Source organism: Myotis myotis, unplaced genomic scaffold (genome assembly GCF_014108235.1).
Source record: "Myotis myotis isolate mMyoMyo1 unplaced genomic scaffold, mMyoMyo1.p scaffold_m19_p_12, whole genome shotgun sequence".
Taxonomy (NCBI): Eukaryota; Metazoa; Chordata; class Mammalia; order Chiroptera; family Vespertilionidae; genus Myotis; species Myotis myotis.
Window position 1 is genome coordinate 65917591 of NW_023416316.1, and position 24857 is coordinate 65942447.

Sequence of the window (24857 nt, forward strand, 5' to 3'; positions counted from 1 at the left end):
GATACCTGCCACTGTCCGAATTGCTCTGATGAAACCTGCTTAGCAATTTATCAAGCTATTAATTTAAAAAGAGTATTTCAGCAAGAGATGAGATAGCGAGGCACAGATGCAGAAACAGAAAGTGATAGGGTATTATTACTTGGAAAAGACTGGAAACCACTGCCTTAAAGTCTTTGAAATTTTAGAGCTAGATTGTGCATAGGCTCAATTTTAATGAAGGACTTTCTAGGGGGAGGGGGAATTCCTGATTAAGCAATTTCCTTAATTTTCAGGAATTGACTCTTTTGGGAGAAGGCAGAGAAAATAATGTTTCACATACTCATTATATTCATTCAACCTTTGCCTTGTGCCTGGCACCACACTAGGCAGAAACACAAAAGTGAAAGGGACGTGGATGCACTCAAGCCTCGAGGTGGAGACAGAGAAGCACAGGCATCAGGAACAGATGCAACAAAAGAGGAAGTGCTAGGAAGTGAGAGTGAGACAGCAAGGTCACTGGGATGACCAGAAACGGTTGCAAAGATTTCGGATTTATGTTCATAAATGATACAGAGCCATTAAACAGACGCGACCATCAGATTTAATTTTACAAGGATCGTGCTGTTCCAATCCATGTGAATAATGGGTTGTCGGGGGCAGACATCAAAGGAAGGATGAGTTCCTTCCACCCCTCATAAAAATCATCCCGCAATACCGATTCTTTCCTTTGTGATCTGCAATCCATTCCTCTTAGCCCCCAACACACAATTTAGAAATTATCTCATCTTTTAAAAGTGCTGGTTTCCAACTATTTGAGGTCTCCCTGGATATCTATTATTCATTGCTAATTTAATTCCATGTGATCAGAGATTACACTTTGTATAACTTGAATCCTTTTAAGTTTATTGAGACTTGATTTATGGCTCCGAATATGTTCATTGTGTAAATGTGTAATCTATTACTGTTAGGCACTGGTGTGTGCTACAATGTCCCATCAAGTTGGTTTTTAGTCTTGTTCAAGTCTTCTATATCCCCATTTTGTGTTTTCTTGTTCTACCAAACATTGACAGAGGGGTATTCAAATCTCTACATATTAATTGTAGAGTGTCTGTTTCTCCTTACAGTTCTATTAGTTTTTGCTTCGTGCATTTTTGAAGTAGTAGTTAGGTAAACAAGCACTTAGGACTGTTATGTCCTCTTACTGAATGTCAGCAAGATGTTTGGCATTATAAAATTATCTTTTGTTGCTGGTAATATTCTTTGTTCTGAAATCTACTTTGCCTGATATTAATAATAGTCACTCTAGCTTTCTTTTGATTAGTGCTAGTGTGGTATATCTTTTTCCATCCTATCACTTTTAATCTTTGTCCTTCATGAGTTTCTTGTGTACAGCATATAGCTGGATATTGTTTTTTATCCAATCTGACAATTTCTGCCTTTTCATCGGTATATTTAGGATACTTATATTTAAATTCCTTTAAGAAGATAATTGACTGCTTACACAAAAAATAAAAATAAAGTGTGGAGCTTATAATAAATGCAGAAGGAAAATGTGAGGTCACAATAGCACACAGATGAGGAAGAAATGTAAGTATACTATTATAAGGTTCTTATACTATATACTTATTGTATACGACAAGTGGTATATCATTTGCTATAACCCTGTGATCCTGTTACATCAATATTATTATAATCCTGTAACACCTGTTAAACCAATATCATAACAGGAATTTTAAAATGTATTTACCCAATAATTATCTTACATTTGAAATATTAATGTATACACTTAAAACATCAAAATGCAATCCTGGTAGTTAAGCAGGAAGACTTTTCTAACTTTTAAATTCTTCTGGTTGGACTAATACCCAAATTAACATGAGACAGATTAACAGGAGAAAGTGACCAAATTTATTATGCATGCACATATGGGCATCCCATAAGAATATGAGATCCCAAGACCTATCAGGCAGTTAAGGCTTACAAGTCATCTTGAACTAAGGAGAGAGGAGGTGGGGTGTGGCTTGGATTTCAGAGGGCAGGAAAGCAATATACCAAAATAGGGAAAAGCAAATGCTTGGTAGATAACTGTTTGCTGGGCCATCTTTAACTGTGCGGCACAGACTTGAATCCAAAGGGCCTTGCTCGGTTCCTTCTGGCTTTATCAGACTTAGTTCATATTAAACTACAGTTAATTGTGATGGTATCTCCCTTCCTGGTGCAGGTCGTCCAGCTAAATGTTTTTAGGCAGTTGGGAGAAAGTCAAGGTTCTTTTGAGTCCTTTATTTCTTAAAAATAACCAGATTAAAATAACCAATATCCCAAAAGGCCTATTTTAGAATGGCAAACGCTGCTCCCCTTCACCAGCATCAATAAAACTTTCAAAATAAAAATAAAAGAAAGAAGTTTAGATTCAATATGACTGTCAGCTGAACAGGAAAGCAGTTTTTCAGTATCATAGCATTGCTTTTCTAAACAAACAACTGTAAGAGACAAAATGTCAAAGATATTTTATTCAAAATTCTCCTTCTAGGAGAAAATATATGTAGCAATGTTTACACATGCCTTAATAACTTATTTCACTGTACAACTTGCATTCTAAATAACAATACAATAAACCAGCAAAAAAACAGAAAACCAGTCAGCACTTCAATAATTTATCATGTAAAAAACAGTGAGTACAGGGTACAACAAGGTGGTATGTGTACATTTTTCATGACAGCATCAGTCATCTAGTTCTGTGCATAAAGTATTTCTTATGAGTTATGTGAAAGGCCGTTAGGACTTTTCAAAACAGAACATGCTTTTGCTTAAATTTGGGCAAAGGCAGAGGGGCTCTATTACTTTTATCCCTTTCTTATAAATATTTTTCCCTTTTGTGTTACTTCCACAGCTTTAAATAATTTTTTATGCTTGCATATTCTACTACTATGTCAACACTGTTCTAGCACAGAATTACGTTAATCAGTTATTTTGTAGCCAGCAAAATGGTCCAACACATTAAGAAAAAAAAAAGAAACAGACCACTCAGTTCTGCCAAAGTAGCACCTAGTTAAATAGCATGTCAGTGAAGTGTCTCCTGCTACTCCTCAGACGATGCGGGCAAAGACACACGGCAACAACTTAAAAAATATGTGCAGAAATATAAGAAGACAAGGTACTAACCTCTATTCCTGAAAAAAGTTATTAGTATATTCTCTATTGCATTTCATAGTCTCGGAATTACAATGATTGCCATCAGGGTGAGACTATACAAGAAGAAAACAAGATGACAATGACTGACCAGTGAAATCCAAACTTCTTCCAAGTAATTATAGTCTCCGAGGAAAAAAAGGGCACAGAAGTACACATTTCCACTTGGCTCAAAAATAATGAACATTCATTTAAAAAGTTGGCAACGACTACTAAAACATAAAATCCAATTTCCTATATTTTCTTTGACAGAGCTTAGCAACAAAACAAAATCACCCTGATTGTGTTCATTTCTATACACACTGACTCTGAATGACTACATCTACAAAGTAGGATCTAATAATTAACTTTAGTTAAACATCTGCTTGAACAATATTTTCTTTCTCAAGCTTACTCTAGCTTCAAATTAACTTCCTGTCTATGGAACTGAAATGATTCAGAAGCTCCAGTTTTCAGCTGACTGCAACAGTATTAGTTATTCCATGTACCGAGAAACACCAAAAAGTGCAAAGTCAACTAGTACTTTATCTCTGGAAGCTAACTCAGATTTCACTTTGATACATGTAAACCATGAATCCTAAGTTTCAAAAAATAGTAGTTGTGGTCAAGTTTATATTCTATTATCATCTTTTTTAAAGATAGCAATAATATTTATAATTGTAAACATAAGTCTGTATCCCAAGAGAGCACAACTAGGAAAAGATCCATCCACTGCTAACGATGCACCTGACATCCCTTCGCAGACTTCTTGTGACAACTGTAGTGTAACTAAGTCTGACTGCCATTGCCAAGTAGGACTTTGAAGTATGACCCCAGGGACTGATGTGTCCCATACCAAGTGAGCTACTTTAGCAGCAATTATGATTGTGATGAAATATATTTAGTAAGTTACACATTTAAAAAGTCATTAGAACGTCTCGCTCTTGTACACTAGTATAGAAAGATCTTCCAAAGATAAAGGAGTGCAGGCCTGGTTTAATTTTCTCAGCTAGAGCCATTATTATGTTAAGATCGCCCTCTGCTGTTAAATCAAGGTCTATCTTCAGGTTCCGAAGAGATTTAAAGGGCTTTTTCCCCTTCTGCCTACAAATAATAAAAAACAAATATATGTAATATAGAAAATGTTCAAAAGGAACAAATTTTAAAAATGCACAAAGGTTTTTCTTCCATATAATTTTACTTACGTATCATCTTCTATATATTTTATTAGCGTCAAAGCTTTTCTGTGAAGGACGAGCAGAAACTGTGCAAGGAAAGTACTCCTGAGAGATAAACCAGGCTTCAAATGAAAGACCTACAGGGAAATGAATGCTTTAATAAATATTTTGCTCTCATTCTACTTACACAGCATGTTCCTATCACAGTGTTAACAGAGCCTGGCAGATAATGTACATTAGAGCAGTTCCCGCAATCTTTTCCATAGATGTCTCCTATCAGGCAGGAGTATGACAGAAGTACTGAGTCTGGAAGCAGTCTGACAGTTCTATTTCATATTTAAGAGTATTATTTTTCATTCTACCTCAGGATACATTCATATTTATTTTTATTATTAAAAGTAGTAATTGGCCCTGGCCATTGTGGGTCAGTTGGTTGGAGCATCATCCTGTGCACCAAAAGGTGGCAGGTTTTATTCCCAGTCAAGGTGCATGCTAGAGGCAACCAAGCAATATTTCTCTCTCACATTGATGTTTCTCTGTCTCTCTCTCTCCCTTTTCTCTCTAAAATCATTAAAAAAAATCATACTTATAAGTTACTTCCAATTATGTTACTTGACTTTTTCTGCCCACACCTTCAAATAAAGTTGAAGCTCCCAGAAGTTGAGCCCCACTTAAATTATGATTTTAAGATATTCATATCCTAGGACTCTTGCTGGGGGGAGGGAAGGGACATGGGGGGGGGGGTGTGCAGCTATAGCAGAAGGATCTCATTTCAGCTTGAGAAATATGGAATCACATGACTACATATTATCTTTGAACTTTGGAATATGTCAGACTACAGACCTGATCAAAAATTTCTACTAAACCTAAGGACCTCATTATTTCAAAGCTGCATCTATGACAAAGTTTTCTGACCTGATCCTCAGAATGATACTATGACAAAGTTCTAGTATATTAAGAAATAAGTTCCATATAATTATAATTTTCTTCAAATGTATAATTAAGCAGATTTTTTTTTTTTCAAAAGAAGGAGACAATAAAAATGCTATCATTGAAATAGAGGTACAGGGTTTAAAGACATTTTTGAAGCAATTAAGGTAAATAAAAAACATTTGTGCACCCTCTCCCTTCACCCCCACAAAAAATACTTTGAGTTATAGGTTAGTGCTCAGAATGAAAACATTTATTATTTGAATGGGGGGATGATGCATCTTTAATTGTTAATATTCAGACTACTACTCATTAACAACTCAAAAGAAAAATCATGTAGACACTTTCAAAAAGACCAGAAACACTACAAAAAGATAATGACTCAATTCTAAGATGTTATATACAGAGTACAGGCATTGTAGAACGCATGAAATAAAAAACAAAAACATGTCATATCATTCACTCCAACGACCTCAGGTTTAACATTTACCTGATCCAGGAAGGCTTTTACTAGTGTGTCTCTGTGTAGGACATCTTGAAAAATATTCCTGTGAAGAAAATAGTCCAAATGTTGAAATGGCTGCACAATGCTACTTTCCATAATCCTACATCAGCCAATAAATTAAATTCGTAGAAATGGGATAGTATATATAAACATTTTTTAAATAAAAATTAGACACATATATTTTAAAACATACACTATATATTTATTTTAACTCAAGGAGACATTTGTATATTACTGGAGTTTGTCAGGCCACTATGTAATTATTTTTCTTTTAAAGATAAGCAATCCCAAGAATGATATGTAATATCTATCAACCTATTTTAATACACTCACCTTTTAAAAAATGTTGAGAGCCTTAGGCAATTAGTAAATACAGTTACCAATTCCTGCCATCTCAAAAATAAAAGAGTAATAAAAGTAGACACACAACACTACCAACAACACCCAAAACAAAATAGAAGGATAATGTTATGTACTAATAGCTTCTAATATACATTTTAGGATGAAGAAAGGCAAAAGGATGGATGCTAACAATCAGTGGAGTGGGATTAAGAGACACAGCTAGATGACTATCGGCAACATCACAACCACTGGGTTTGCATCATGAACCCATCATCTGGCAAGTAACATGAACCAGCTAAAGTTCTAGGAAAGCATCATCTGCCTTGTCAACAATGATCAGACAAGAAGTTAAGATGTAACGCCACCTGAGAGAGTGTGCATCTCACACACCACCCAGGACAGAGCAGGTGCTTAAAAAAGACTGCTCTCTTCCCAGGTCTGAACCCCTTCAATCTTTTCTCTTCTTCCTTCCCTCTCCTTGCCTTCTACTTCCCGAGAGAGTTTACTGAGATGCTAAGTTATACTCAAGTCAAAAGGGTAATGTAACATTTAATAAGGTAAGCAATTTGAACTGAAAATAGTAATGATCATCATATAATGAGAGGAGTGGCAGGAAAGAGGTGTGTGTGCAGAAATAAATAGGAAAGTACCTAAAATTTCCTAGTTTTAAGAGAAGAGTATACCAAACAACAGAAGAAAACCCAAAAGGGGGGGCGGGGAGAAGCAGCATAATTAAAAGGTATCCAATTAGTGGCCAATGTGGACCCTGACAGCACTCCTTCTCTGGCTTTGGAGAGAAAATAAGGCTATTTAAAGTCCGCTGTTCTTAATATGTCTGTTTCACTGAATGAGTATCTTGTTCATAATGAATTAGATAAAGCAAAGTGTTAAAAAGTATCCCTAGCTGGTTTGGCTCAGTGGATAGAGCGTCAGCCCGTGGACTGAAAGGCCCTGGGTTCAATTCCAGTCAAGGGCATATGCAGATTGTGGCCTCGATCCCCAGTAGGGGGCTTGCAGGAGGCAGCTGACCAATGATTCTCTCTCATCATTGATGTTTCTATCTCTCTCTCCCTCTCTAAAACAAATAAAAAAGTATATATAAAAATATATATATTTCCAGTGACTGATTTTTCATTTTTTATTGGCAATGACTGAAATTATATCTAAACATTAAAATTAAAAAATATCTTAAAAAATTGGTGATATTGTTTTAAATAAATTAAAAGTAAAATATGTCTAATAGAAAATTTAACAATTCACAATCTAGTGGCTGAAAATATATTTGGACAGTTTTATGTTTAGAAAATTTACATAGAACTGGAAAAAATTTTTTTAATTTATAACATTATTTTGTTATATCAGCAAAACAATAGCTGGCTGATCATAGTTTGTCAAATTTGTGAAGCAAGCATAACTGACTAAAATGAATAAGAAATGTTAAAGTATACACATAGCCTCTGTTAAAGTATACACATAGCCTCTCTAAAAAAATATTAGATGGTTGTAAACTGATTCTAAAGTTCACCAAATTCCCCAAAAGAGCTATGAAGCAACCAAGCCAAAAAAGAAAAAAAAATACTGAATACTTTAGGAAAGAAGAAAATGCTTGAAGGAACAAATGAATTCTGAGAACTTTACATGTGTACCAAAATTACCAATAGTGTATGTGAAAGCTTAGTGCCTGGAATTCCAATTTTGAACAATTCATGTTCTAACCAATTTCCCTAAAGCTTTCTAAGGAACCAACAGGAACACTGGAGAGCTGGGAAAGACGGGTCCTAATGAAGTCATCTCTCTGCACCTGGTACACACAAGGCTGAGATCCCGTGTTCCTCTTCTGGTGGACATGGTGTTCCCTTTCTGGTGGACATGGTGTTCCTTTTCTGTTTTTGGTCAGCACATTCTGTGTGACTGCTGGTGCTCTCCACATGTCTATTGCCTCAGCTCAAATTTTTTCTTAGAAAAACAGGACAGGCTGATCACTCCAATTTTACTGCTCCCCTATATACTCAAGCCTGTATGATTCTAGTCAACAATTGTTGAGCACATTCTATGTGCCAGGCACTTTAGTTAAAGAGAATCATAATGTATCCCAGTATGCTACACATCTTTTCCTGATTTCAGAAGTAAATAGGAAAGTTCCTATCACTGAAATAGGAAACCTTTCAGTGTTTTCTTAGGGTTTTATAATTCAGATTTATCATCACCATTTTTTCCAATTGGGTTAACACTGAATATTTTATTATCATTACTTTTTATCTTTTAAAAATACTAGTCAGACTTTATGGTAAGGAACGAATACTACAATATAAAATTCAAAGTAAAAAAATGCTCTATTAATATTATTGACAGTTTTGTTGTATTTTATATTCATATATCAAGAAAGAAAAGACTTAGAATTACTTCTTTGCTTTAGTTAATAAGTTTTTTAGTGGCTCCTATACATCAGACTATAAGCCATATTAGAGTGGGGCTGTCTGGCCACTATTAACCTTACTATCTAGTACTGTGCCTAGGGCTCAATAGATATTTGTTAAATATTTAAATACTTATTTTTAAAAACTAATCTATCTTATGAGAAACACGATTATAGTAAGAAAAATAAACATTTAAGAAAAAATGCTTGATTAACCAAATATTTCTTCAAGCATAACTCATAGTAACCTTTCTTTCCTTTTAAACACAGACTCATCTGTTTTGCTCTTACTCACAAAAGATACAATTTCATAATATTGCTTAACAACAATATCAAAGGACAACATGACTTACAAATCGGGAGTGAAGCTTTCGTCGGTGTAGATGACCGTGTCCTGAGCCATGTCCTCCTCTGAAGTGGCTCTCCAGAATGCCGTCAGCTCTGATCGCATGTACCTGCGCTGATTGTAGATGTGCTCGTGACAGGGCGGCATCTGCTTGACGGTGTTGACATCCACGTCTATGTGAGTGCTGGGGTAGGGAGCATACATGACTTGCCGGAAGGGTAGCACAAAGCTTCCAGTGGAATCCTGTCACAATGAAAGGAAAAGTCACTGTCTTATTTGCCAAATGATATAAAGATTTATTTAAAAAAACAACAATAACAAAACACCCTGGTTTCGATTTAGCAAGTCCATCTCTAGAAATTTATACTCATATATTACTCATGATTGTGTACAAAGTTTTAGCGATACAAATAACCTAAGAATCCAAAAAGAGAAGTGATTAAATTAAGCTGCAGAAGTTTATGTGTTGATATTGAAAGATGTTCACAATATATTGTGGAAAAAAACCAGGTTAGAATATGCAAAGTATAATCCGATTTTTTTGGGGGGGGTGAGGGGAGATGTGAAAAAAACACATACAGAAGAAAGCAAGACCAGAAGATACATGTCAAATATTAACAATGGTTATTCTCCGGATTGTGAGATTACAAGTGACCATTTCTTCTTGACTATTCACATGCTCTTTTAATTTCTAATAATATATGTATTTTTATAATAAGTAAAGAATGCACTTCTTTCTAGGAATAGTTGGTTGGGCTGCCATGGAATAAGGACATACTGTGTAAAAGGCACCGTGCTATGTACTTGAAGAGAACAGAAGATAAAGGCTGTTTCCATTTTTTTTTTACTCCTATCATGCTGTGATAATCATCTTTATATGTAAATCTTCTGCACATATAATTGTTTCTTTAGGAAGAATTTCCTGAGGTAGAAACAGTAGGTCAGTCTTTAAACGTTTGTAAGGCTCTTGATATATAATGTCAAACCATTTTCTAAAAGACTACACAATTTATAATTGCATGGAAAAGTCTTAACAAATATATTTTCATCATGATATAATTTGAAGCTTTCCTATACGGATCTACTATAAAACCCTTTTAGGGATAAAATTATATAATTAAATGAGAGGTTGCTGAGGAAAAAAAGTACTAAATACCTTATGTCTTTGATAGAGAAGAAGTTCTAATTTTCAGATTTGTACAATTCAAATCAGAAACGAGTTTCCCACCCTAACCGGTTTGGCTCAGTGGATAGAGTGTCAGCCTGCAGACTCAAGGGTCCCAGGTTCGATTCTGGTCAAGGGCATGTACCTTGGTTGCAGGCACATACTCAGTAGGGAGTGTGCAGGAGGCAGCTGATCGATGTTTCTCTCTCACTGATGTTTCTAACTCTCTATCCCTCTCCCTTCCTCTCTATAAAAAATTAATAAAATGTATTTTTAAAAAAAGAAAAGAAAGAAATGAGTTTCCCTTAAATAGTTTCAGTATTTAAGTACTATTATTTTGAGCTCATAGCATGCACATTATTGAAAATGCAAAAGCAGAGTATCATTTTTATTTGTAACAATTTTTTACTATTTTTTGTTCATTTTGTTATATCTACACCTTCAAAAAAGCATCGATTATGAGAGAATCACATAAGCATTAGGAATCTATATCTTCATGTGTTTGATTATGATAAAAACATCAACAATAGATTCCATAAAGTGAGTAACTGTCCTCCCTGTAATTACTCAAAATAATGGCTAATTAATATTTATCTGTCTTTCCCCTTCAAAAGCATATTTAAACAAATAAAAGAAAAATGAAAGTAATCTTTTTTAATACACACACAGGAATTGACAAAATCTTATATACTTTTTCAAGTTAGAGAGCAGCTTTAAATTTTGTTTTCAATAAATGAATATGGTACATAAACAAAATGGTAACACAAAAATTCAAATTTGTTCAGTAAAAAAAAGTAAACGTTCCCATTTTAGACATCAACCTGATTCAAGCACATATTAAAAAAAAATAATAATAAAATAAAAATCCTAAAGCCAAACAGGCAGCTACAGGAAACCAGAGAGAAATATAAAGATATTCTGTGATGTTTCACTGATACCAACCATAAATCAGTAAGACATAGACTCTATGCTCAGTCTATGTAAAGGAAGTCAGCCCTTTGGCATAAAAAACATGAGATACATTAAATACTAATGTTCAAAAGACACTTATGATGAGTCTCAAAAACTGGTTTCACTTGTGACCAGTGTAGACTCTACCTTTAGCAGGCCTTGGACAAAGAGTCCTGACTCATATTTAAATGATGATTCTGCTTCACATAATCTGGAGCATTTTCTCTCTGCTGGAGTCAGAAAAAGGCATAATGTTTTTACTATCTGTAAAAGAAAAGAATTTAGCATTAAAATATAATGTAAAAAAAAGCACTGGTTTGCTTATGAAAGAAATTGGAATTGAAATTTCAATTGTTTTTGCCAATAAAATATATCCTGAGAAATAAATATTCCTTAGTCACACAGGATAGTCCATGGATAATAACAATTGTTGCTAAAAATAGGGATTCTGTGGTCAAGTAAGTTTGGGAAATGCTGGTAAATTTACAGTATACCTCAAAGCCTGTAACATTTGAATACGTATTGTGCTCTCCAGGTGGCTGATAAAATACGCAGACTTTCTCCACAGAACCCTTCTTTTTGCTTAGGGTGTCACAGTTATTTGGTCAGATTACATTGCCTTATACTATTAGATCATTTTGTCTGTAACCTAACCTTTAAATTACAATCTCTGATATGTTAGCAGTATTAAAAAGTGAGATTATTTGCTGGATTATAAAATAAATTACCTTATTTACTTTCTCTGCACTGCTACCTACTACAACAGAACAGCCACAGGTTTGCAGGTGTGAGCTAATGGCACTGTAAATCGAAGAAAAGAGATTAAAAAAAATTGGCTGTAAAACAATTTCACAAAGTAAAAGAAAAGAAGGAAAGCTATTCTAAATGATTTGAATAGCTTTCCATGCGAAGCACCAAAGCTATAAATATAATGCCATCTTCATTTCTACATGCTTTTCACAGAGATTCTCTCATTTGAACCTTAAAACAACCCATTTAGTAAAATATTACCATTTTATAGTGGAAGGAACTGAGAGGTATAGAGAGAGGTTAAGTGACTTACTTAAAGTCAAAGGGGATTAAAATTAATGCTATGAATGGCTAACACCGAATAGAATCAGGACTAATGCACTTCTGATTCAAGCCATTTAAGGCCTCTAGGTTAGACTCACCCTCGCCTCTACCATTCCAACATAAATCTAAAGGAAAAGACTGTTAGGCATAAAAGCACTCCTCATTTTTCACTCCTCATTTTTAAAAATAAAATTTCATGCCCTGGCCAATGTGGCCCAGGTGGTTGAGCGTGGTCCTGCGCACCATGAGGTCACTGGTTCCATTCCTTGTCAGGACCCGTGCCCAGATGCGGGCTCAATCCCCAGGTGGGGGGGATGCAAGAGGCAGCCATTTGATGTTTCTCTCCCTCTTCCTTCCTTTCTCTCTGTCTCAAATCAATAAAAACATATTTTAAAAAAATAAATAAAACTTCATGATAAACTGCAATTGTAAAGAAACACTAAAGCAGAAGATGAGACTATACATGAAGAGAAAGCACTTAGATTAGGGACTAACATGTAGGCACTCAATAAATACCGGCTATTATTATTATCATTTTCCTTAGAAGAAATATAAAAAGCAAATGTTAGCTATTAGCTATTATTATGTGCCACGCACTATTTTAAATGCTTACTGTAATTGATCTCACTCAACACTTAGAACAATCCCATGAAGTATTACTATTATTACTATTCTCATTTTGCAGATGAGGGATGGAGGCACACAGAGTTCAGGTGGCTTGCCCAGGGTTATACAGCAGTAACTTGGAAAATCTGATTTTAGAGCCCACACTTTTAAGTACTAAAATCCATTGTAAGATGGAAAGGATGAATACATATATAAATAATTTTCTTTTCTAGGCCCAAATAACTCAAGTACATTTACAGTGCAATTTATATTGAAAAAGTTATTAGTTTCAGCTTTAATGAGAAGTAAAACAAGAAACCAGAACCAAACAAGGGACTAAGATTTCTTGTTTGGGCATTATCGAAACTCAGCTCCTTTAGATATTAAAAAAAAGAGTAACATCAAATATATCACAGATATGTAATAAATGAAAAGATAACACAAAGCTAAGTAATAGTTCACATATGCAATGTTGTCCCTAGAATAACATGGGGTAGTCATTCTGTTGTTTACTTTCCTCAATATCCTGTCATAGGTAAGCATAAGGTCTGTATCTGCTTCATCCAGCTTTTATGGAAATAAGCAAAAGTCTTACTTGAGAAGAAAGCCTTCATGACAACTATCACCAATGTCATCATCGTTGAGAACTGTTTCAGCAATCTAAAAGACACACACAAAAAAATCTGGTATAACAATGTTGAAAACCACTTTTAATATACAAGTTTTTTGAAGTCTAGGTTCAATATAACACATTGCCCTCATTTCTAAACATCAAGAATCCCCATAAAACAATCTCTGTGCACTACCATAAACTTTCAGAAGAACAAATGTGAAGGCTGGTCAGGCAGGTTAAGCAACAATTGCTACAAGAACAACCCCCTCTTCTGAGCTGTCAGGATCAGGAGACAAATCCTAATGACAAAAATATCAGAAAGCTACAAAAATTGTGTCCTAAAAATTCCCTATACCTGCATAGTATGTGACTCTAAATGTCCTCAACAAATGATTAAGGAAACTACATTGGTGAATATGGGTAAACTTCCATTTACACACTGTTTTGTTACCAAAAGTACTGCATTATAGTGATTGCTTCTATAAGGTCTGAAATTCTCCCACATCTAGGAAATACACACGAGGACAAATAAATAAATTTAATGTTATCATAATTATAATAACAAAATGAGAATACTACTAATATACTTAACAGTAATGTAACTGAAAAAAAAATGGATAAAAGATATCATTGTTTCTATTTAATAAAATAAGAACTTACATCTATTTCTTCAGGAACACTATGTGATTTCATAGATGAAAGCAGTTCCATTACAGGAATTACTTCTCCAGTAAGCATTGGAATAATACTCTGACCCTGCACAAAAAAGTAAATGAGGTGAAGAAAAATCACACAATGTAAGATAAGCTGGACAATAAAAAATTAAATACTGAAAGCAAAGACAGAAATACTTGCTAACTTGTTCAAACACAGCTCCAAACAAGTCTACAACTCCAAAACATATCTAAAGGATTGACATGCTATTTAAAACTCATTTCCATTATTCTGGAAATAATTTTCTTACAATAGAATCATTGGTTTATCATTTACTGTTAAATGCAATAATTAAATCATCACCCCAAATTCAGAAAGGATCTCCTTTTGAAATGTGAGATATATCTTGTTAATTAAATGTTATCAGTGTGTTTTATATTTTAAAATAAAGCGAAGCATAAGACTTTAGAATCCTCAGCAATGAACTTGTAGTAAAGCCTGAATCTCTACTTTCATAATAAGCTTTAATCTACCCAAATACAAATCAAAAACATCACACATATATTTTAATAATCAATAAAACACAAGTTTCCTTTAGAGTTTTTTTCAAGATAATACTTCTACTTCTTTTATATGTCAAAAATGTAATTTTGAAATCTGTAGTCTCTAGAGTGAAAATATAGAATACCACAAATGTAAAGCTTCTGAAAATCAAGTGATCCTCATTTATGCACTATCACTACCACTCTCCCAAAATTTCTGACCATCCTCAATATATAAACTTTGAGATATAGATGATTCTTCACATGCATCTTCAAATTAGAATCTCTGTCATCCCTACACTCATTTTTTGAGTGACCTAACCCAGTGTTCAGAGCCCCCTGATCATGTAAGTTGCTTGAGAATTTAAATGTGATGGTTGCTAGACTTAGTGTGGTGATCACATAGTAAGGCATATGTCAACATTTAAAATAAAAAATTTTTTAAATAACATCTAAAAATTTAAAAAGCCACAAAAACAATTATATAAATAAATGTAATGCTGTCTCTGGAAATTTTATCCTATGCCAGAAGCTCCCTTGCATCATAGGAGGTTTTATTACTAAAAAAAAAAAAAAAAAAAAAATTCAAGCTGTAGTAACCTCTACAACATAACCACTCTGCTCTTTAAAGTAATCTGTAAATGTTTGTTTACAATTACAATCAATAACACTACAAATCAACAAGAATAATGACTGAAGGTGCTGTTATTTTTGCGTCCTTGTACAGTGATTTTATCGGAGGACAACTCTGAGCAACCAGAACTCGCACCGACTGAAGTTGTTTCACACTTGCATGTCATCCCCAAATAGTCTTTACTGTTTAAAATAAAGTCATTGAAAACACATTATGTGAGATTTGCAAAGCCATGATGATCAGGCAACTCCTTTTCAGAAAGGATAATTGGGGGAAAATACCTTCCCTTAGGTTTAGCATATATAGTAGTTCATACACAGTATCTGGCATTCATCACCACAAGCAAATGGATGTCTGTATTGAAGCTTAACAAAAAAATCTTACTAGGCTGAACACAGAGAGGCTCTAAAAGAAAATCCCTCAGTTTCCTTTCCTCCTCCAACTTCTCTAACTTAAAATTCTGAGCAAGAGAATGTTTTCCCCTCTAAGAACCTGTTTGTCCCAGTGTACTTTCCTCATGACAACAGAAGGGGTAGGACAATGTCTTCAAGAGCCCTTAAAAGCGAGACAGCATTCATTAACAGTGGTAACTTTTACTAAGTAAAAGCAGAATGTTACTGGATCCTAAATTTCCTTATCTTGAGGTAATTCTAAATACTCCATAACTAGAAGTTGGCAAAAGTCACCCTGCTTGTTGATCAGCAAGCATGGGCTGGGGTTCTCTGGACAAAGAGAAACAATTTCTTGTAAGTCTCAAACCTTTCCCCAGAATAGTTATTCTGGTCTGGAAAGTTATTTACAAAAGCATTTCCGTACTTAATGCCCCTGTATTTCCACAAATTTTTAGAAGTTTTTGTTTAGCCTGACCGGTGTGGCTCAATGTTTGAGCATTGACCTATGAACCAGGAGGTCACTGTTCGATTCCCTGTCAGGGCACATACCTGGGATGTGGGCTCGATCCCCAGTAGGGGCGTGCAGGAGGCAGCCAATCCATGATCCTCTCTCATCACTGATGTTTCTATCTCTCCCTCCCTCCCCCTTCCTCTCTGAAATCAATAAAAATAAATTAAAAAGAAAATTTTTGTTTAAAGTAGTATTCTATCTTGGGCATGCTGAAGAGAACCAGAGAGAAGAAAATCAGCCATGATGTTTGTACTGGAGTTTCAAAGGAACAAAGAGGGTGGTTGGGGCAACAGCAGTAAAAGCAAAGAGCCCTTTCGCCACTGGAGAGTCCCCTTCAGAAGGACTGCTCGGCCCTGTGCTGAAATCGCTAGTACTTCATTTCCACAGGGAGCCCTGTCTTTGCAATCATGCTTTCCAAACTCTGGTGCCTGCTCCCTAAGGAAATTCAAAGTCATGGGATAAACATTTACATTTTCCTAGAGACTTGGTATTACAAGAAGCCTGGTCGTATAAAGGTGAGGAATATCACCGGCAAATTATAATATGAAAACAGACAGACATTTCATAGAATAAAATGTAATGCATGAATTCTAATGATACCATTTCAAAGATATATTATGCTTAGAGCTGTGCCTACATCTACAGATACCTTATAGGAGAACTCACTTTCCTTCTGTTACAACTACTACTGTGGAAATGTATGAGAAACATGACTTTAAAGAAAATCTCAAACATAATTTTTAATTTTGACTATAAGCAAGTTATTTAAAATTTACTCTGTGGATACGGAAAACAGGTAACAAAATATTACCCTGTAGATGCAATTACTATTGGACTTTCATTTAATTATTCAGGTCTAAGGTATGCAAGTTTTTATCAGGTTTATTCCACACATCTCCATAAAGGCTCTGTTCACTTTCGGGCTCACTCTGTCAAACTAATAGGGCCTCAAGACCTTAACACAAGTAGCCTTTAGCTTTATACAGACACACTGTGTGCCTGGCAGTGTTTGACAGTGTGCAATCTCCACCTTACCTGATCTTCCATTCTCTCTGTGCCTTCTAGCACTATCTTCTGGACAATCTCTTGCCTTTCCTGAGCAAGGGGAAATTCATTAAGATAATTAAAAACAAAAAACATCTGATGCTTATTTTTTACAATACAGTTAAGTAGCAGACATGTTCTTGTGTAATTTAGTTCATGGGAAAAATACTTTCACTTTAGGACAGAAACAGGGGAGGGAGGAAATTAACCAAACATAAAACCACCTTTTTTTTTTTTTTCCAGTTAAAAACAGATAATTTAACAGAAAACAGTCAATGTAACATCTGCATTGTTTCACAAAGATAATGACTTTCAAATGAACTAAGATCAAGTTGAACCTGGAGAATATAGAGCTTCCTGATTTTAAATGATTTTCATATACATGTTAAAAAGAATGAGGCAAGCCTGCAAACATGGTAAGAAACTATTCCTTTAAAAGATACTATTTTTCCTTACTATCTAGTAAAAGCCTCATAAAATTAATAATTATTTAATGGATTTCCATGTTAGTATCAAACTGCAAAGTAGAAAGGAGAAATAAATTTGTTCTTCAGATCTGCCAAAAGTACATGGAAATATAAGTATCACCATACGGTATATTAAACAAAAGGATTTAGGAAATTACAATAATTTCCTCTAGCCCAATCTGCAAGAGGAATGAAATGAATAGGACTATCATTTATGTTATGAAAATGAAATGACAGGACTCTCCTAGAAACCATTTTGTCCAACCTCCTATTTTACAAATATAGAAACTTGGCAAAGAAGTTAAAGGGAGCAAAGGCTTCATGGCCAACTGCTTATGAAACAATTGTTTTGAAATGCTTGCACCCACACACACTAAGTAGTAAGTGAAACACACAGGCATGTAATTCCCACCCACCCCCAAAAAATAGCTTTGAGGGTCAATGGATCTGAAACTTATGTTCTCTACTTTCCTAAGCTTTAGCTTTTTATTTGTAACATGGAGCTATCATCTCCTACCTTCCCTGGTCATTATGAGTAGGACAGACATCAGACTAGATCTGTATCTAATACGGTAGCTGCAAATAATAGCTACTGTTTGAAGTTAACTGCATATAATTTCTAAAAATTAGATATAAATGTGTCAGAAGATTGTAGGGCACGGCTATAGGGCAAAGCCACAAACAAGTCCTAGCTTAGAGGGCACAGTCCTCTTAGCATAATTAGGCTTGACCTTATGACCTCCCTTGATCCTTCCCTAGGTAGCTAGTGGGCTGTGGGAGGTGCAGCAAGTGCTGCCAAAACAAGTGAAACTCACAAGAACATTATAACTATGGTGACCACTACCTTGTTTACCTCTGGCTATAAAATGAAGGCTCAGCTTGCCTCTGGGTCTCTCTCTGTGGCCTCAGCCAGGCACAGGAAGATCCACTAGACCCAGCTTATTCTCTTTGTCTTTTCTTCATCCTTCACCGCCCTCCCTCAGGCTTGCGAACCCTTGGCTGAGCTGGCTCGGCAGAGAAGATAAACTTTCAATGGTCAAGTTAACATGACTAATAAGCTCAGAACCACTCACCTTATGCATCCATATCCTTCCTTTCCGGATAATGTGTGTTAGTCTATCGACACACACTCTGTGAAGCGGGAGGTAGAAGCTTAGTTCTGTCTGTGGAAGTATAATTGATAGTCCGTATGTGCTCCTATCGCCATTCCAGTTTCCATCGAAGATTAATGAAACAATGATTACTCCCTTTTCAGACAAGACAAAAAACTTTACATCTATAGCCCCACTCTCTGCATTTCGGAGGATTTCTCCATTTAGGGTGTGGTTGGCAAGAAAAGTTATTTCTCCATCGCTGAGAAGTACCTGTTCTGTCTTTGGAGCCCAAATATGTCTCACTCTAGGACCAAGAATATTGTCCCAGTAAGCAAAGGTAGCAGCTAATAAAGGTGATTCGCCACTTAAAGCAATCTCTGTCTTGGCAACAGCTGGAGATGGTGGAGGACAGAGAGTCGACATCACTACATCCCAACTGTCACATTATCCGAGTGCTCCAAGGATATCTAAACAAGGGCACACAAAGCAATGATTAGGCTCAGCAATTTTAAAGTCATCCGTCAAAAATCCAAATAATTTCAGCATATGCGGTTTTCTCCCCTTCAGTCAAAAAAGTTTTCGAAGCATGTCTCCAACCAGGATAGAGGCATTCAACTAGCATGGCAGGTGCACAGTGAATGTTTGCTGATGTAATTTTACAATGCATAGTGACTTGTCACTTATATTCAGAAATATGCTTAGAAATCCAAAGTGACAAGGAACTAAAAATGGCCTCTGAACATTCAGATGAATTATTATGAACTAAAGCTCGTAGAATAGACCCTCCCTGTTCCCAAATATCCAGTCTATGTGCAATCGTATATAACACAAGGGTAATATGCAAATCGATCCAATGGCAGAATGACCGGATGCTATGATGCACACTGACCACCAGCAGATGCTCAATGCAGGAGCTGCCCCCTGGTGGTCAGTGTGCTCCCACAGGGGGAGCACCACTCAGCCAGAAGCCCAGCTCAGCTCACAGCTGGCAAGAGCAGAGGCGGTGGTGGGAGCCTCTCCTGCCTCGGTGGCAGTGCTAAGGATGTCCGACTGCCTGGTTAGGCCCGCTCCCCGCCATCAGTTGGACACCCCCAGGGGCTCCTGAACTGCGAGAGGGCACAGGGCTGAGGGGCCCCCCACCCCCACCCAAGTGCATGTGCACTGGGCTTCTAGTTCTAATATAATGGAATATTTGGTTCCTAAACCATATCAACTAAAGAGGACTAAATGAGGAAGGGGAGAGTTCAGTTAGAAACACTAACACTTATTGTAGGCTGAACTGTCTCTCCACCCCAAAATCTGTTCAAGTCCTAACCACCAGTATCTGCAAATGTGACCTTATTTGGAAACAGACGTAAGTAATCAAGTTAAAATGGGGTCATACTAGATTAGGGAGAGTCCTAATCCAGTGTCTGGGGTCCTTAAAAGGAGAGAAAGATTTGGAGAAATAGACATAGAGGGAAAAGGGCCTTGTAAAGATGGAGGCAGAAATTAGAGTGATGCAGCTACAAGCCAAGGGATGTCAGCAATTGCTGATAGCCAGAGAAGCTAAGAGGAGGCAAGGAAGGATTCTGCCCTCAAGCCTTCCAAGGACCTTGTACTTGCTGACACCTTATTTTGGACTTTTAGTTTCCAGAACTGTGAGAGAATAATTTTTTGTTTTGTTTGTTTTAATCACCTAGTTTGTGGTACTGTGTTATGGCAATCCTAGGAAACTAATAAAACACCTGACAATAGAAATACCTTAAAAGCTGCTAAAAGGGCAAAGAAAAAAGAAAAAATAAATAAAAAGACCAAAAAAATTGCAAAAACTCAGCAGTGTGAACTGGTAACAGAAAGTAAGCAAATGGGTCCTGTTATTCTCAATGAACTCTTTGGGTATCAGGGTACTAAAGCCCATTATGGGTTTTAAAATGAAGATAAAACATTTAATATGCTATTCAAGAAAGCAGTGTAGCATTTTATCACCACAGAGAGTTCTATGCAAATTGCTGAATTAAAAAGCTTCAGTTATTTAGATAACAACATGACTGGATGAGCCCTGTTCAAGCCTTTCAATCTACTGAGAAAACAGACACGGAGAGAAGAATGAAGTGACCAAGTTCACAGAGCCAGGCTAGAATCCAGGTCTCCTGTCTATCTCAACCTACTCAAATATATCACTCTGAGGGTGTACACTCTACATGATGTTAGTGTAAAAGGAATCATCTATCTATATCTATAAAAGCCTAATATGCAAAGCGTCCCCCGGGGAGTTCGATTGACTGGGAGTTTGATTGCTTGCTATGACGTGCACTGACCACTTTGGGTGGCACAGAACAATGGAAGGCCCCGGCCAGCAGCCAGCAGCCTCTAGGGACCCTACCCGTGCATGGATTTCATGCATTGGGCCTCCAGTTTTGCTTAATATTAAAATTTGATATTTGTATTCAAAGACAGAATATCTTAAAAATGACAATTTCATTTAAGCAAGTCTAAACTGTAGATTCCACTCATCAAAATTGCAAAGCACAGCAGTTGTGAGCTGAAATGTGATATCCCTATCTTTGCCTATATGATTGCTTTGGGAGAACACATTTGATCTATAACTAAATTCATGTCAAAGTAAACCATTTTAGTTAAAGGACTTATCTATACCTTGTCAAGAGAGTTCAGAAACTGATGAAAAGCAGTGACTTCTATTTTTAGAGCACTAAATGCACACTTTTATCATGATGTCAAAAATAGGTACATACAGCTTGGCAAACACTATGTGCAGAAATGGTTTAACATGAAGACAGTTCTTGTGTGTGCATCTTTTACTTCAGAAATTCATTTACGGAATGCTTACTTTTGAATGCGTTATATCACAATGTAAGTGGATCTAAGCTGCATAGCACGTTTAAAATAGTCACTGTTTTGGACTCAACTTCAGCAGTCAGTTTACAATGACAGAATACAGCAATGTAATTTGAATTGAAACTGTAATGTTGCTATTGGCATCATTAACAACAGCAAACTGGAGGCCAAGGAAACGAATTAAGTAAACACATTAAATAGATTGTAATATATTTTTCTTTTACTCTTTTTTTTTTCTGGATAAAAATGATGGATAATCATAAAGGCAAGATTGCAACTCAAGCATTTCATCACTCCATTGAAAATAAAAGCATTTGAGCCCTAAGGCAAAATCTGGTTGGATTATGGCAAAACTTTTTAACTGACAGTGAAAATTAAACTATGATAGACCACTAATTACATTCAGTCTCACTGCTAGTATCATTAGAAAGGAAATAAAGGACAAGGATCATATTTAGTTTTAAATCCTGCCAAAAGAAATAACTTGAGAAATGAAATGTCACAGAGAAGTCTAACTGAAAGCTATAAAATTTTACTAACACTTGAAGTCATCATTTTGATGAGGAAAACCCATATATACAAATGTGGCCGAAAAAAATATCAGTTCAAAACCAGAAGTCTTACTTTTTTTTTTTTTTTTTTAATCTACGTATCTATTTACACATAGTGTTTGGCTTCCCCAGAGGCTTATCAAACCTTATTAGCCTAAAGAGTCTTCTGAGGGAAGGCCAGGGTCCAAACGGGTGGCGCCGTGGCTTGCCACTCCTGTAAACAGCAGGTTCAGGAGAAGGACCCCACGTTTTCTGAAAATAACACATGCAGATTGTGTGAACTGTTGTTTGCTGACACTGCTAGCAGAGGGGTAGGTCCGAAGCTTCGCTTTTCCCTAAACCTTTACCAAGTATCGGTCACCTCTTTTCTGACTGGTATTCAGAAAGGGGGGTGCTCCCCTGCAGCTGTCAATCCGATTCAACCATCATTGGGACGCACGCTGCGTGCAGCCATGCCTTCCGCTTCTCTTCTCCCGCCGTGAGGGAAACAGGGTCCCAAGTCAGCGCTCCTTCGGCATCAGAAGCCGCCAGACGGACTTGAACTTTACCGACAGCGAACTGCTTGTAACGCCACACAGTGGGCAACCCTTCCTAACTTTTCATTAGGCAAGACCCACAGGGATGACCAGGACATCACCATCAGGCCGTCTCGCTCAGCTTCACGTTTCTCAGCGAACGGGCTACCTGCCCTCCTCCGCTGGACTTTTTCAATTGAGCCCAAGGGCAGGCTTGACAGACTGGGGAGTTTTTATAGGTTTTCTACCTCTTTCTCTGAAAGGAAAAGTTTAGACTGCTAAGGGAGCCACATAAAGAGTTGTTGTTGTTTTTTTTTAAATCAACTTTATACGGGGGGAAAAAAAATATTTAGCCCCTATGCAATTGTTTCCTGGAGCAGGTGAGTGCTAGCTCACGGCACGGTCTGTAATGGGATCGATAATTCTGCTCATTTTTCATCATCAAAAGGCAAATCCAGCTCCTGTCCTTTCCGAAAGAGTGGCAGGGTTTGGCTGAGGTGCTGGCGACAGTACCTTCGTCACATACACCATCATATCATCATATGTCAAGTATTCTGACTGCAGATTATTAGTCGCCCATATGCTATATACTTGCTTCTGAAATGTTCCCATTATGTTAAGTTTTCCAAAGTCTGAGAAAGACCCTATCTAGCCGTATGTCCCAGTGCCTTTTGCACAAATTAAAAGTAACGCCAGAAGCAGTGTGTCCCCTTGCTTTGCATCACAGGTGAAGAATGGTAACACCTTTAATTGGGATTTATCCACAACCAGGCTGTGGCTTTGCTATCGACTGACAACGGCTGCTCTGAATCTCCTGGGCAAGAGCCTGGCCTCCCTCGGTGCCTCCGAGCACAGGCGCCCGGAAGGGCTCGCGGGGGCCCCCAGACCTGCAATCAGTGCGCTTCTTTCTGAAACTGATACCATCATCAAGTGATGCCCACGTCGCAATGCTTCCCTTATCGGCGCAACCGCGGACGGTGGAGCAAGCGGGCCACGGCCCACGGAATGGAGCGTAACGCAACCTCCAGCTGCTGCCCAGGTGTTCGGGCCGGTGGACGTGCGGTGTGTCCACTCCGCCCTCCCGCCGTCCCACCCGCGTCGCCTCCTCGCTGCCCCCAACCGGGTCCGGAGCAGCCGTGCCGCCCGCCCTCGGCCTTCCCCGGGCCAGGCCTCCCGGGCCCCAGGCTCGGGTCCGTGGAGCCCGCGAGGCAGCGGGTCCCACGGGTCTGACGCCGGGTCCCGAGGAGGAGCCGGCTCGGGGGCCGCGGGAGGGAAAGCGGCGGGGAGGCTCGATCCCCATCCCCTGCTCTCGGCGCCGCCGCCGCCGCTGCCGGGAAGCCGGGGGCCCGGATGCAGACAACTCCACTGGTCTCCGGGCAGGGAAACCCGACGCCCGGGTTAGGGCACGGAAGAGAGGGGAAAAGAGAGGAAAGGCCAACGCTGGGGACAGCCCCCGCCTCCGCCCCGCGAGGTCCCGTCCCCCGACCCCAGACAGACGGCGCTCCGCGGGCTTCTCACTCACCCACTCGCCACCGCCTGCGCCTCCGCCACCGCGGCGGGCGCTGGGACCGCAACCACAGCCCCGCCCCGCCCGCCCTGGCCCCGCCTCCGAGCCCGGCCTCGCCCCGCCCCTGGCCCCGCCCCCCAAGCCCGGCCGCACGCGCGGCTCTGCCAGGAATCGCTGAGCTGCGTCCCGCCTTGAGTTCTTCTGGTTAAATTTGATCGAATCTTTCCTCGTTCACCCTCAGCAAATGCTGGGAAAGCGAGGGGAGGAGGGAGAGGCCGGGAAAAGCAAAACACGCCCTTCTGAAACTCACACCTGCTCTCTGTAGGCCCCGCCCCCGACGGGAGGGCCGCGCAGCAGGGACACCTGACGCCCCAGGCGCCATCTTTAATGCGGGCGGACAAGTTTCCGCGTGAAGCGCCTCCCTGTCCTCGTGGGACACCGTAGGCCGGTAACGAGGCCTGCGGCCGGGGCGGAGCACTTGCTCGGCTCCGTAGGTGGCGGCGCGCTCTGCAGGAATGGGGCCTCAGGTGTCAGCCGGGGAAGCCCGCGGAGCTGGTGCTGTGAATTGGTGTGTGTGCTGGGCGGGGTGGGCGCTCAACAGATATTTGATAAATGAATGTCTTTATTTTTAACCCTGTGACATAATAAGTGCTGTAATTTCACCCCGAGTCCACTTAGGCCATTTCCTTTTCCCACAAGACATAGTCACCACAGTTTTGTCTGCTTTACATGTAAACGTTTTCTCAATCATGCTTTTCACACCTTTAAAAATCATTGTTGCTAGTTGCACAAAGTGAGTTTTGTGGGTTTTTTTTAACTTTTGAAAAATGTGTTT

General features: G+C 38.2%; 1 protein-coding gene across 6 annotated transcripts; it reads right to left on the reverse strand.

Moving 5' to 3' along the window:
- Positions 1–564: 564 nt before the first annotated feature.
- On the reverse strand, positions 565–24097 carry C9orf72 (C9orf72-SMCR8 complex subunit). Of its 6 annotated transcripts, none has more exons than XM_036331320.1 (11): positions 24038–24097; positions 18591–19078; positions 17042–17101; positions 13934–14029; positions 13256–13320; positions 11709–11781; positions 11128–11244; positions 8872–9107; positions 5746–5860; positions 4353–4462; positions 565–2354 (listed from the first exon to the last, which is right to left on the reverse strand). In XM_036331320.1, the coding sequence occupies exons 2-11, from the start codon at positions 19032–19034 to the stop codon at positions 2312–2314; spliced, it is 1359 nt and encodes a 452-aa protein (XP_036187213.1). In that variant the 5' UTR covers positions 19035–19078; positions 24038–24097; the 3' UTR covers positions 565–2311. The 6 variants fall into 6 exon arrangements, with proteins under 6 accessions (XP_036187213.1, XP_036187209.1, XP_036187207.1 ...); XM_036331316.1 differs by lacking the exon at positions 565–2354 and adding an exon at positions 2472–4251 and having other exon boundaries at positions 5746–5803; XM_036331314.1 differs by lacking the exon at positions 565–2354 and adding an exon at positions 2472–4251.
- Between the last annotated feature and the right edge of the window lie 760 nt (positions 24098–24857).

What these genes read in the sequence shown, in the direction of transcription:
- C9orf72 (XM_036331314.1), bottom strand. Translation starts at nt 19,034, where the DNA reads ATGTCGACTCTCTGTCCTCCACCATCTCCAGCTGTTGCCAAGACAGAG. An exon ending in CATGAAGGCTTTCTTCTCAA is followed by an intron (nt 11,782 to 13,255) that starts GTAAGACTTTTG and finishes TTCGATTTACAG; the next exon opens with TGCCATTAGCTCACACCTGC. An exon ending in GTGCAGAGAAAGTAAATAAG is followed by an intron (nt 11,245 to 11,708) that starts GTAATTTATTTT and finishes TTTCTTTTACAG; the next exon opens with ATAGTAAAAACATTATGCCT.